This window comes from Cyprinodon tularosa, unplaced genomic scaffold (assembly GCF_016077235.1).
Source record: "Cyprinodon tularosa strain WSP-4 unplaced genomic scaffold, ASM1607723v1 ctg642, whole genome shotgun sequence".
In the NCBI taxonomy this organism is placed as follows: domain Eukaryota; kingdom Metazoa; phylum Chordata; class Actinopteri; order Cyprinodontiformes; family Cyprinodontidae; genus Cyprinodon; species Cyprinodon tularosa.
Window position 1 is genome coordinate 400,143 of NW_024039388.1, and position 13,837 is coordinate 413,979.

The 13,837-nt window shown below is 36.1% G+C and overlaps 1 protein-coding gene across 1 annotated transcript; it reads right to left on the reverse strand.

Annotated features, from left to right (window-relative positions):
- Window positions 1-1,164: 1,164 nt before the first annotated feature.
- Window positions 1,165-2,840, reverse strand: LOC119798984 (dynein regulatory complex subunit 4-like). The gene is made up of 7 exons (XM_038308661.1): window positions 2,568-2,840; window positions 2,284-2,483; window positions 1,925-2,080; window positions 1,752-1,832; window positions 1,463-1,672; window positions 1,307-1,375; window positions 1,165-1,221 (listed from the first exon to the last, which is right to left on the reverse strand). Exons 1-7 carry the CDS (start codon window positions 2,605-2,607, stop codon window positions 1,165-1,167), a joined length of 813 nt encoding a protein of 270 aa, XP_038164589.1. The 5' UTR covers window positions 2,608-2,840.
- Window positions 2,841-13,837: the final 10,997 nt, after the last annotated feature.

Consider the following 13,837-nt stretch of genomic DNA (forward strand, 5'->3'; position numbering starts at 1 on the left):
AAGATTAACCCTAACAACCGTTATTTTGTTTAAGTGGTTGACCATCTTCTATATCACTGTGGTGAAGGACCTTTAACCTACTTCTTTTTTGCAAGAGATTCAGAAAATACTTTTGTGCTGATTGTTTTATGTCAGATATAACAGAGTGGACCCCTTACAAAAGATTTCTTCTTTTCTCATTTGTTCACATAATAATTTTGTCATAATGATGTTTTTTGTTTTAAATTTAAGTTAGCAGGTTTTCCCACTGGAACTCTCACAGTGAGGCTGTTTTTGGCCACACTCCTTCTCACTGTAAAATCTTGAACTCTGATCTTAACTGAAGCCTTGGAGGCTTTCGGTACTTTAGATGTTGTTCTAGGTTCTACAGTATGTGACCCCTTACTGAGAGAAGGAAATAGTCGCAGATGAAATCTGTTAGGGGGGAAATGAGTTTTCACAGCATATAAAACAAATGAAAAACTCAGTGCAAGAAGTTGTTGAAATCCTGTTAACTATATGATTAATTTCTGGGACTGAGACAGATGTTCGTATTGTAGAAAGACAGGAGTGAGTTTACTTCCATAAAGCTTTGAGACACTAACCCATTTAAAAAACTTCAGGCACGGTGGTAGCAGCAGGTTATAAATTATTTATGACATAGAACACAATCTGAAGAGTTGTGTGATAAAAAAACGAATTTACTGTACATAATTTAAATGTGCCTACTTATATATATTTGCATAAAGTTTAAGGGATGTGGGATAAAAATATATATATATTTTTTTTATTATTTCAAAAACAGATTCATCAAACCAGCTATGAACTTCTCACAATTACCTAAGCACACAATGGAATGTTTATCTCCTCAACTTATTTAGTAGAAAATTTATAATATAAGGCCTGAATAAATAACATTATTTAAGTAGTAATTAACCACACCTTAACAGATATACACTATAAAAAGACAAATACACTCATTTTAAACAACATTCAAACCATATTTTATTGCATCAAAGAATCCATAGCAGAACAGTTAGGAGAGGATACTTGTCAGGGATCAATATAAGGCTGGGTGACTGGCTCTGGAAGCCTTTTGACGAGGCAAATTAGCACCCGACATCAAAATGTGCAAGGAGTTGTTTTCCTCTGATCCATGATGTGTTAAAACACACCAAAAATCTCTCAGTTGCAAAAACCTCCTTTATTTGCTCCAGGCCTCTGCCACATGCCACTGTCAACCTGCAGGACATTTAACATAAATATATTAATTAAGTCAAGAACTGGCATGTTATGTTTGTAAATCTCATCTATAATCTTATCTGACCTGATCAATCAGAGATCTTTTATACTTTAGGTTCTTAGTGGAAGAATTTGTGGCCTCCAAGCTTTCTTTCTGTGAGCAAAGATTTTTCGGTTAAAGTTTCATATAAATTCACAGCGAACTAAGAAGGGAGACCACATAGGTGTGAATCTATAGTACCTTCTCTTTGTCAGTTATCTCAGCAACAGCAATTTGGTCCAGGTTAGGTGCTGAGGGCACCAAGTTGGGCTGAACCTGGATCTTCTCCAAGCGTTCCTTTGCAGCCTGCAGCTCATCCTCCAGAGGCCTGAGAGACCGATCTGCTTTTTCCTCTGCAATAAGAATTTTCTGGGGGAAGGACGAGCGCATTTCATCCACCTCCATAAAAAGCTGCATAAAGAATAAAAAGTGTGAAATTCATTTGAATGCTGATTACATTTCATCGCACAAATTTTAAAACATCTTTTACCTGATTGAATTTCTCTTGCAGTTCATCGCAGTATTTTCTCAACTCTTTCACTTCCTTTTTTTGAGGAATGCTAATGGGGCCCTGGAAAATACATTGCGACAAAAATCACACTCATTACAGCAACAACAAGATTTGATAGATTAAATGAATACAATAAACATTCTTAAAATAACCTTTGCCATTGGCAAGAATTTTGCTCTCCTTTCTAATCGGTTAAGTTCCCCCTTGGCTTCTGCAACAAGCCCGGTAAGTTCTTCATTTTCCTTCAATAAAGTGGGCAACTCTTCTTTCATCTGCTTCAGTTGACATGTCATTTTAAAATGTTGTTCCTTGGATGGGGAAAAAGACATGGGGAATAAAATACCGTACAAGAAATTGACAAAGGACTCATAAAGGTTAAAGTTTTAACAACTTACAAATATGTAAATAAGCAATTGGTAACTAAAAATAGTGAACTCTCGTTTTTTAGACTATTACAAATAACAAAATCTGTTTCAAATAGCATATCAAAAATTTATTTTTACTGACATACCTCCAAATCCGTAATTTTGGAGCAATTGTCCCTCTTCAGAAAAAAATCCCTTGCATCATTTAAGGCTCTTTTTTGGTCTTCTTTAAGTTCATTAATGTACCTTCCCAATTGAAGCTTTCGCGCAAAGATTCCACTTTTCCTTTTGATGTCAAGTTCCTGCTGCAGCTGCTTTATATCTGCATTACTTTTTCTCGCAGTGTCTAATAAAACAGAGATCAAAAATCAAGTTCAGTAAATTGCTGAATTTAGGAGCTGCAGAATATGGTAGTACATGAGTTACTCACCTGCCAACAGCCTTTCCCATTTTTCCTTCACTGCAGCCATTTCTTTTTCATGTTTCTTATAATTGAAAAGAGAGCCGTTAAATACACACCTAAAATGTCAAGGGAATCCTAGCTAAGCTTCTGTATTGACAAATGTAAATGAATAAAATGAGCAGCAGTAATGATGTGGCAGAAAGTCAATGTGTGCCCTAACCCCTCAACCACTATCTAGAGTGGGGACTTTATAATGCACTTAGTTAACTGACTGTTCCGACAGACGATCACCGCTTTTTACTTCCCATTGGTCACATGACTCCGGTTCCCTGATCCATGCCATCTTTATTCTCTCTCGCCCCAAAACAAATCCCATGATCCCATATCCCCCAAAGATTTCTGGGATATATCTGCTCGTTTAATGAGCATGGATGACCGCTACTTTTCAAGGTACATTGTAGGAAATTAGTGTAAAGGAAGAAAATATTCTAACATAGTTAACTTTGGAAAAAGGTTGGCTTTTCATTTTCTTCCCTCTCCAGGTCCACCCGGCGAGCTGCGTTTGGTAATATGAAAATCAGCAAGGCGTGTTGACATCACAGAATTACAGAGTTTAATCCAATATAAGACAATGCATAAACTTAGAAATAAGACAATGCACAAACCTACACCAGAAACTGCAGAACAACAGAGACATACATTCCATTACCTGACATAGAGAAAAATAGAAAAGAGAGGCAAAGACGCGTCTTTGGAGAGAGCTGGTGCAAAAGCAAAAAAGTGGCAGCTATCTGAATTTTTGCCCCTGTGCACAAAATTTTATAATGTAGATAAGTCCTTCCCTTTAGTATAAGGTCGTCCAGCTTGACCAATTGGAAGCTACTTTGGACACTCAGAAAAACTAATTTACGGCCGGGCCCCCCACTGGATTCTAAGGTCATCTGGCTGTCATGAGATAAAGTTTAACAGAATCGATGTGGAATGTTGAGGGCCCCTTCCTGCCATAAATCTCAAGAACAAACTTAAATTCAGTATTTTGGTTCAGGGAAAGGTTATCTTCACAGCTCAATCTTGCTCTTTTGCACCATTCCACCCCAAAAGATTGAATCCTGCCTTAAACCACATAGAATCAACAGAACATGAGATACAATTCCTTTTTCTCACATATAAAACATAATATTCAATCTAACATATTCAATTACCCCATTAAACATATATCCTGAGCAATTTTCTAATAGTAAACAAAACATTTTCATTCAAACAATTTCAATTTGATTCTGATATTCACACAGATAGTACAACTTTCAATTAAAAAACATGATATTAATACTTAGAAAAATGTCTTAAAAACTAAATGTTAGTGTTTTAACATTCTACATTTTATTCAGTATCACAGCATCTCAGATGTTTATTCTGGAAGACCTTTGATCTTCTGTAAACCAAGGAGACCTCTCCCCTGAGGCTCAACTGTTATTCACCCCCCAGGAGATACTCATTTTAAGGCCTCCTGTGCTTTGAATACTTACCCATTAGTAGTTTTAAATCATTAACACAGCCTTGTTCAAAATTAAGAAATATGTTCAAGTGAGAGTGTTTACACATGCCATAAGATTAACTGTAATAAAGTCTAAAAAAGAATCATTTTTCTTTAACAGTCCCCGTTTTGAGGTCTGAGACATACAGACCTCACAAATAAAATGATTAAGCCTTCTAATAGAGGAACCAAAAAATTATTTAGTATACTAAAAAACTAAAACATTAGCCCAATTTTATAACAGTCCCCTTTTTAAACAACACCTCCTAGGTCCCCTGCCAGGCCATGTGTCTGAAGCTGAACTCCATAATCTAAACTTATCAAATGTATCTTGCGCTGTCCAACAATTTAATACTCACCTTAATACTCACATAAAATTAGAAAACCAAAGCAAGATATCTCGAAATTACCAAAAAATGCTCAGCAGACTCAAAAGACAATACTCGCCACAAAAATTACAATTTGTCAATACAAAACAATAACAACATAAAAAAATACATCATAAACACATAAAAATTACAAAAGACCTTTTTTTTCTTTTTTTTTTTCACAATTCAACAATAAGAAGTTAGAGTTCGTCTCTATGCTCCTTCGATAGTCTTTCAAAAATGAATATGAATTCTTCGTCAGGAAACGATCCAAAAATACGCGCAAAAAGAAACGAATGTTCTTGAAGAGTTCGCAAAAAACGAAAACACGCAATAAAGAGAAGATAAGTTAATGATGATCTTGTAGCTGGATCCTTCACGTGTTCCTCCTCGGTTGTAAACCTCAGGTTTTCACCTGAGTGTCCGTTGCTCACTGAAAATTGGAGTATTATGCCAATTTAACAGTGAGTTTAAGGAGAGGGTGCAATCTCCTTTTCTCAATGGAAGGACACCGGAACAGGATTATTGTGCCTGTCTGGGCCTTTTAAGCCTTGTAATTCAGGAAAATGAAGTGGTTTTGGCAGACTTCTGCCCGGAAATGCAGATCCTCCTCCGCGCTGTGATGGCCCTCAGACACTCCTCGACCGCAGGTTGAGACTGTAGATTCTCCTGTATGCCCTGCAGCGTGCGCCGTGGCTCCTCAGCTGATGTGCACTGACTCCAATGGAACCACGTGTCTCCTTCTCTCTTGTAGACGGACAGCATGAGATGTACTCTCCACGACTCGGTATGGTCTGGCGAAGCGAGGTTCAGACCACTTTCTTTTGATGACCATCAGGCGCACCCAGTCGATTCCCCGAACTGATCCCGAGCCTGGACGTTCCTGTGACGTCTGGTATTTTGTAAATTCTGCTGCCAGGACCTGTAACTCATTGAAGAAATCTTTATGAGATAAATGTGCAAGCTTACCTTTCCATCCTGGAATGCGGGTAGCAGGTCCTGGAAACATCCGTCCTGTCTGGAGCTCATATGGAGAGAACCCTGTTGATTGGTTAATGATTGATCCTACACTTTATGACAGCTTCACTGTCTTCCTTTTGTATTATAAATCTGCTACTTTGGAGTTGTATTTTATCAATCCTTTGACCCTCTTTTTATATAAGGCCTACATGAGAAATGAAAGTTTCCTATCATGTTAAACCCAAAACTTAACTGTATTTTAGAAGCAGTTCCATAACTGTTAATTTGTAAATCTCCAATTTAGACCAATTTAATTTCAATCATCATATTTTCTATTTTTTAAAACCTTAAAGAATGATCAGCCTGCTTTACATGAGTCACTAAATATCAAAAATGACCTACTTTATTCCAATCATATTTTAAATCCCAAAAATTTCAACCATTTTTACCTTTGATCCATTTATTCATTTGAAAACCTATTTATAAAATATTTAATTGAATAATGTATTACCCTTTTTATATTGTTTATCAATTATCAATGCCTTTTCAGTTTTGGAGAGAGATTCAATACAGCTAAATTTATTAAATGATGTAAATCTTTAGTTTAGACCTTCCTGGATGTCTTAGTTAAACAACTTATTTTAAAACATATGAATAGAGATGCAACAATCCAACAATCACCTTCCTTAGTTTAAGAACACTATTTTATGTAAATTATTTGATAGTCAATATTTTGTTTAGTATATTCAATTTATACATTTTACTTATTTCATATCCAAATAGTTAGCTCATCTTTAATGCTGGTAATACACCGTAAAACATTTAATGTATTTTGATTTAACTTCAATAACCTCTTTTTCCGAAAAGTAAATGCAGAGATCCAAACTAAAAATTTGCCTATCAGATCAATTCCATTCATGTCCCCCTGTTTCTATAACAGAACAAATGTTCTGTCATAGAATACAATAAAAATCCTATACAACTCATTGAGATGAAATCCGCTATCACCACTAACTTTAGCCTCATGTAACACAGTTGGATGCAATTCAAACATGGTGTCCCAGTTACTGTTACAATCTGCACACCTCAATCAAAGAATTTAATGTTTGATTAAATTTATGAAATCAACACAGAACTTGGTGTCATTTGCTCAGTAAGTCAGTCTATAGACACCCATCAATCCACTTTAACACCTTAATTTCAAATTCCATTTAAATTTAGTTTTACTGAATGGTAGCCACTGTACTATGCAAATAAAAATTTAGATCATCTTCCCTAGTAGATGAAGCGTAACACACAATGCAATTCAGCTATAGTTAAAAAAATGTAATTGCAATCATTAGTCCCTGCCCATTCTTTTCAGGCAGGAAGGGAAAAAAACACATTAGCATTTTGTGAGACCAACAGAGTGAATCATGGAGGAGGAATGCAGTGTCGTAACAGTTGGTGCACACCAACCCCTAACTGCATCGTAAAACCTCTGACCCCAGGAGATGGGGTTGTCCTCAACACCTAGAATTACACTGCAGGGCTGCAGGACGTGAAGAAAACAGGGCGCCTCAGTGCTATATCTAAAATAAGAAGAGAACAATGGCATCACACACTACAAAAATTTAAAGAAAATAACTTATTCACCACTACCAAGTTGTGTTGGCACCCATTTCGTCTCCAACCTGCAGACTGAAGGGAACCCCAGGAGTGGGCTCTGGCGCCCAGGTCACATGATCAGAGGTGAGAATCCAGGATCAAACATGAGAACACACAACAGGACCACCGCTGAGCGACTTGCCATGCCCCAATTCTTTATCTGCTGAATCAGAACGTGTCTAGAGAAGCAGTCATTCCAGCAGTGCAGAAACATCTGGATACAGTCCCGCTTTGATGAACTTTGGTCAGCCTTTCGTGGTCGACAGAGCAGGACATAGAAACCAGCAGACCAGTCATCTACTGAAGCCCCCGTCCGGGTTTGTCTATGATCTTTGTGGTCCCGACTCACTGCTGATTTCCAGCCATAGAAGACTCCCACAGATAAAGCCTGAGTCCCTTTTGTTATCAGCCCGGCATGAAAAGCAACAGTCAAAGGAGACATCTGTTGCCAGGTCCTATGAGCAGCACTTTGCAATCACGTGCAGCATCATCATGTACAGCAGGAGAACAGTTCGCTTTCACTGACCTTCGTAATCGCTCAACAGCGTTTGGCTTTCATACAGCAGTCCAGCAGAAGATGGGCACAGTTCAGCATCATCATGTCTTTGTTCAGCAACAACAGCGGCCTGATGCGGTAATCAAGAAGATCCCTTCAAATACATCTTCCCATGATCTCTGAGCTCAAAAGACCCTTCCCCCAAGATTGCCATCAAGTCAGAAGGAAGGAGAACTGCCAGAGAAAAAATAATACAAAGTAATTAAAAAGCAAAACTTATATTTGCCACATTTTGTTACTTTCACTACTATAAATAAAATTTATCTTGTGATGCCTCCTCCCGTGTGGCGCTAGATTTGTTGTTGTTATAGCACAAACGGCCAACTGCCCCAAATCCTGAACTGCAAAAAGAATAGATAGAAATTTGTTAAAATAGTCCACGATCGGATGTGCCAGAATTAAGAAAATAATGACACTTACTGTTCAAAATCAATAAACGTCAATACCTCGATGACATTCACTCTGCTTGTGCTAAATATCAACTACAAATTCTAAAATCACAACCTCACAAACTCATTAAAGAATTAGAACAAACTCTAGAATGTCCAAGTACTGATACTTATAAAAGTTGTGATGGAATTGCCCTTGGTCAAATAATTATGAATTGCATATTGTTCTACTAAATACCAAACATCCTTATCATTGTCCCACGCTTCAAGACAAAGTCCTATTTCAAAATTTCAGAAATCCTTTACATTTTATCTGAATTTCATAGCAGTTTTAACCAAAATTTTCCTCAAAATTAACAATTTACACCCAACTGTATATAATCAAAGTCAGCAGTGATTCAGAAATCTATCAACAATTTTAAATGTAAATAGACATGGCATAGATGTTATTTGAAACCGTTCAATTTGAGATGATCAAATCTAATTTAGTAGAAGCTTCTATATCACATATATCATATTTTAGCAAAGCAGGAAGGCCATATGACTCTACATTAAAGAAATCCATAATTCACTATTGTTGAATCGAAAAAATCAAAATTATTGATTAACTAATTTACCATTAACCATATCCAAAAATTTACCAGGAATTAGAGTCTACTTCTCCTTCTCCCCCTGTTGATATAATAAAATTCTCATTTTGAAAACAATTTGGAATCTATGTCACTTTTATATAATAATTTGCTGAAAAACCAAAATATCATAAGATGTTCCACCATTTCTCCAAATCTTCCATCTAGTATTCAAACTAGACTGAGATTATGTAAATTTCAAAGTTCCATCTGTAATGTCTTATCTTTATAACATCCCCCTGTGTTTTCTTATTTCCAAAAGAAAAACAATTTAGAGGTGGAAAAACAAAAATGGAAGAACTTACCCCCATTATACTAAAATTTCAACATGTCCAATCAGTCACCCATATGAAATATAAACCAAGTTTATTTAGTTAGAATTTAGGTTAGTTTGTTAGTGTTGTTAGTCAAAGTGGATAACACAATTTCCTAATAACTACATCTATCTGCTTTAAGCCAAGGCTGAATTCTCGTTTCATATTAATTTCACTGCACAAGCAGATGATTCAGCTTCAACCAGATTGTGACACCAAAATATGAAATCGTCATTACCTTAAAATTGTCCCTTAAAGCAGTAATAAAAACATATTTATGAAACAAAACCTTCAGTGTACCTAAATAGTTTAAAATAAGAAAAATATCACACAGCTACACACTAAACTGAGGTCATATTTACATAGAGCATCCTAAAACCCATCAAAGGCCATCTGCCTACACATTCACTCTCATTCACACTCAAGCAGACTCATCAACACATTGTAAGAAAGATGCAGGATGTTACCCCAGATTTCAAACCAAATTTCATCCTGTAAAAGTCTTAAACACAAATATTATAACACCATGGTTGAAAAAAAATAATAAAAAGACATTATTATCCAATAGTTCTAATATTGTTCAGTTTTGAGTGAACCTTTTTAAAAACTCCAAATTATACACACAACCGTATTTCATGATAGCCCACTGTTATTAAATGGCTACCTAGACCCCCTGTAGGAAAACCCAAAAACCGTTCATGTGGTCATGTAATATGCGAAATGGGCTGCACACGAAGATCGTCCTACAAGAAACAAAGTCATTCATTAGTGTTTCAACATGTCCCACATTAACAGTGTAGAAAACACTGTTACGCAGAAAAACATCCATATGTTCTCATTTTTGTTCTCTTACAATCAGTGAGGGTGTTCCATCCTGTCAGGAAACCTAGAAATTTAAGTGATTGTCAATGTTACAGTATTATAAAAAACAATTGGATCATTCCAGTGCTCTAGCCTGGAACTGATGCAACACATTTCACCCGCTGAGAAAGTAAAAACATCTGTAAATCTGTTATTTTGTACTCTTCTTCTCAACACAAAACACAGTCCTAAAGCAATTCACATCAAAATCCAAGAATCCTGAAAGCGTGAGCTGGAAATAGCACAGAACTGAAGCACTCCCAAAATGCAAATAAGGGGGGTCAATCAGTCCCCCTGCTGTGAAACAAAACTTGCATCCAAAACGGAGACACCGCTGTCCCACAGAAGCACATTTTAACAGAAAGTTAGTAATACAACATCCAGCAAAAATATTTAACAATATTTCAGAACACAATCTTGAAACACAAATCACTTCCGCACAATCTCAGCACAATTCAGACACAGACAGACGAATAGACAGCAGCGCGTGGTGGGACATAGGCTACAGTATAACGGGGGAAGACAGACACACAGCCACAAACACAAAGAAACATACAAAACACAGAAACACAGACAACGTTGTAGTTCAGTCAAGAAAAGACAGAAAAAAAAGAAAACGTCAGGTGCCGGCTAAAAGAATGTATGACGCATCTTTTAATCTTCCAATTTCACTTTTACAAATCCCTTTTATTCTCATTTCAACTTCTCAGTCCTACACTTCAGAGCTGGGTCAAGCTGGAGGCGAAAATAAGCCTCAATTTAGTTTATTCGATCACTCAATCCGCCCAGTGACAAAAGGTTTTTTCTTTTTCAGCTGGGGAGAGCGATTGAACCCGTGTTAAATCAAATAATTTATTTTAGTCCTTTATACTATAAGCAACCCGCTTAAGGGTGCCAAAGAAAGGTGATCCAACCTGCTATTAGTCCTTTATTTTCCACGAGTGATACAACTCGGTCCAATTAACCTGCTATTAGTCCTTTTCCATGAGTGATACAACTCGATCCAATTAACCCAAATAATTATAAGTCCACTGGAGATGAGTCGAAATCTCCGGCTGATACAAGCCAAAACTAACCAATACACAAATTTCCAAAATACTTTTTCTAGAGGCCCAGGCATTGCTCCTCAGGGTAAAAAGAATAAATTAATCTTTATTAATTAATCAATTAATTAATTAATCAATCAATAAAACCTTCTTTTAAAAAACCCAGCTTAAGTCAGAGTTAACGTAAAGGCTCTGTTTGAACTAGCCACAGTTCCCTGTAATGTGTATTTATTCAAATCCTTAAACAACCGACTCATTTAGGAGGGATCCTATCTACCTCTGCAGCTTCTGAATTCTGTGAGGCCGCACACAGCAAATCAGCCCCGGTCCGACCACACGGCGCTTCAGACAACTGAAAAATAATCAAATACTGTCTTACCACACCGAAGCGTCGGGCCGAAACGGATCAATCAGGACCAAACAGCCGCGCGCCGAGATTCCAGAACCGGCACGAGCCCCCAATTCTAAAGGAAGAAAATATTCTAACATAGTTAACTTTGGAAAAAGGTTGGCTTTTCATTTTCTTCCCTCTCCAGGTCCACCCGGCGAGCTGCGTTTGGTAATATGAAAATCAGCAAGGCGTGTTGACATCACAGAATTACAGAGTTTAATCCAATATAAGACAATGCATAAACTTAGAAATAAGACAATGCACAAACCTACACCAGAAACTGCAGAACAACAGAGACATACATTCCATTACCTGACATAGAGAAAAATAGAAAAGAGAGGCAAAGACGCGTCTTTGGAGAGAGCTGGTGCAAAAGCAAAAAAGTGGCAGCTATCTGAATTTTTGCCCCTGTGCACAAAATTTTATAATGTAGATAAGTCCTTCCCTTTAGTATAAGGTCGTCCAGCTTGACCAATTGGAAGCTACTTTGGACACTCAGAAAAACTAATTTACGGCCGGGCCCCCCACTGGATTCTAAGGTCATCTGGCTGTCATCTCATGACAGCCAGGTCATCTGGCTGTCATGAGATAACGTTTAACAGAATCGATGTGGAATGTTGAGGGCCCCTTCCTGCCATAAATCTCAAGAACAAACTTAAATTCAGTATTTTGGTTCAGGGAAAGGTTATCTTCACAGCTCAATCTTGCTCTTTTGCACCATTCCACCCCAAAAGATTGAATCCTGCCTTAAACCACATAGAATCAACAGAACATGAGATACAATTCCTTTTTCTCACATATAAAACATAATATTCAATCTAACATATTCAATTACCCCATTAAACATATATCCTGAGCAATTTTCTAATAGTAAACAAAACATTTTCATTCAAACAATTTCAATTTGATTCTGATATTCACACAGATAGTACAACTTTCAATTAAAAAACATGATATTAATACTTAGAAAAATGTCTTAAAAACTAAATGTTAGTGTTTTAACATTCTACATTTTATTCAGTATCACAGCATCTCAGATGTTTATTCTGGAAGACCTTTGATCTTCTGTAAACCAAGGAGACCTCTCCCCTGAGGCTCAACTGTTATTCACCCCCCAGGAGATACTCATTTTAAGGCCTCCTGTGCTTTGAATACTTACCCATTAGTAGTTTTAAATCATTAACACAGCCTTGTTCAAAATTAAGAAATATGTTCAAGTGAGAGTGTTTACACATGCCATAAGATTAACTGTAATAAAGTCTAAAAAATAATCATTTTTCTTTAACATTAGTCCACAACTTTTTCATCCACTAGACATTCTGACACTGATGTAAAATTGCATAACCCATATATAGTGCTCTATACAGTGCTCTTTATTGTTTTTTCACCACTTGGTTAAAAAGGAACCTTACCTACTTTTGGTTTCATATGAGATGAGATTAATCAAGTTTTGAACTGGAAATTTCTTTAATTGTCAAATTAAAAAGAAATGAATACAGAAGTATTATCTATTGCAGTAAAAAGGTTAGATTATTTTTAAGAGATTGATATTTGTATTGTTTTCTCAAAATCCCGTAAGCAAACATTTATTTGCAAGATTAAAAAATTTTTTGGATATTGGGCCAAGACATTTAGAGAAAATCATTAATGTTGGATATTATGACTGTAGTAGTTTATAAAAATCAACCGTCTCAGCAAACAAACACAACTGTATCATGTTTTTTTTTTATTTAACTTTTTTTCATTATTTCATTTTTAAATTTTGTTTATGGCATTTTCAGATCTATACTATCTACACTGAATAATAAGTGGATAAAACATGTACATTAATAAATATAAATATTTATACTTATTAAAATTATATAAATTATATGAATATTACAAAATATAATTTTTCTAAACTTATATCAATTATATCGAATCAATAAATATCATTATTTCCCCAAAGTATGTGGCTTTGAACCTCAGCAGAAGACTCTTTTTACCCAGATGCACCACAATCATTCCTGCCTGTGGTCATTAATCTCTATAACGCCTCCCTCAAGTGATTCAGACATCCCCCTCTGTAATTGACATTTATTTATTCCTGGCGCTGTTACACAACGTCATCATCACTTTATTTGGATTTATAGTTATACATATATTGTGTGGTTTGTTGTGTGTGTGTGTACAGGTGCTGGTCATAAAATTAGAATATCATGAAAAAGTAGATTGATTTCAGTAATTCCATTTAAAAAGTGAAACTTGTATATTATATTCATACATTACATACAAACTCATATATTTCAGATGTTTATTTTGTTTAATTTTGATGATTACAAATAACAAATGAAAATCTCAAATTCATCATATCAGAAAATTAGAATATTACTGAAGACCAATAAAAACAAAGGATTTATAGAAATGTTGGCCAACTGAAAAGTATGAACATGAAAAGTATGAGCATGTACAGCACTCAGTATTTAGTTGGGCCTCCTTTGGCCTGTATTACTGCAGCAATGCGGCGTGGCATGGAGTCCATCAGTCTGTGGAACTGCTCAGGTGTTATGATAGCCCAGGTTGCTCTAATAGTGGCTTTTAGCTCTTCTGAATTGTTGGGTCT

What these genes read in the sequence shown, in the direction of transcription:
- LOC119798984 (XM_038308661.1), bottom strand. Translation starts at nt 2,607, where the DNA reads ATGGCTGCAGTGAAGGAAAAATGGGAAAGGCTGTTGGCAG. An exon ending in ATGGGAAAGGCTGTTGGCAG is followed by an intron (nt 2,484 to 2,567) that starts GTGAGTAACTCA and finishes CTGTTTTATTAG; the next exon opens with ACACTGCGAGAAAAAGTAAT. An exon ending in AAAGATCTCTGATTGATCAG is followed by an intron (nt 1,222 to 1,306) that starts GTCAGATAAGAT and finishes AATGTCCTGCAG; the next exon opens with GTTGACAGTGGCATGTGGCA.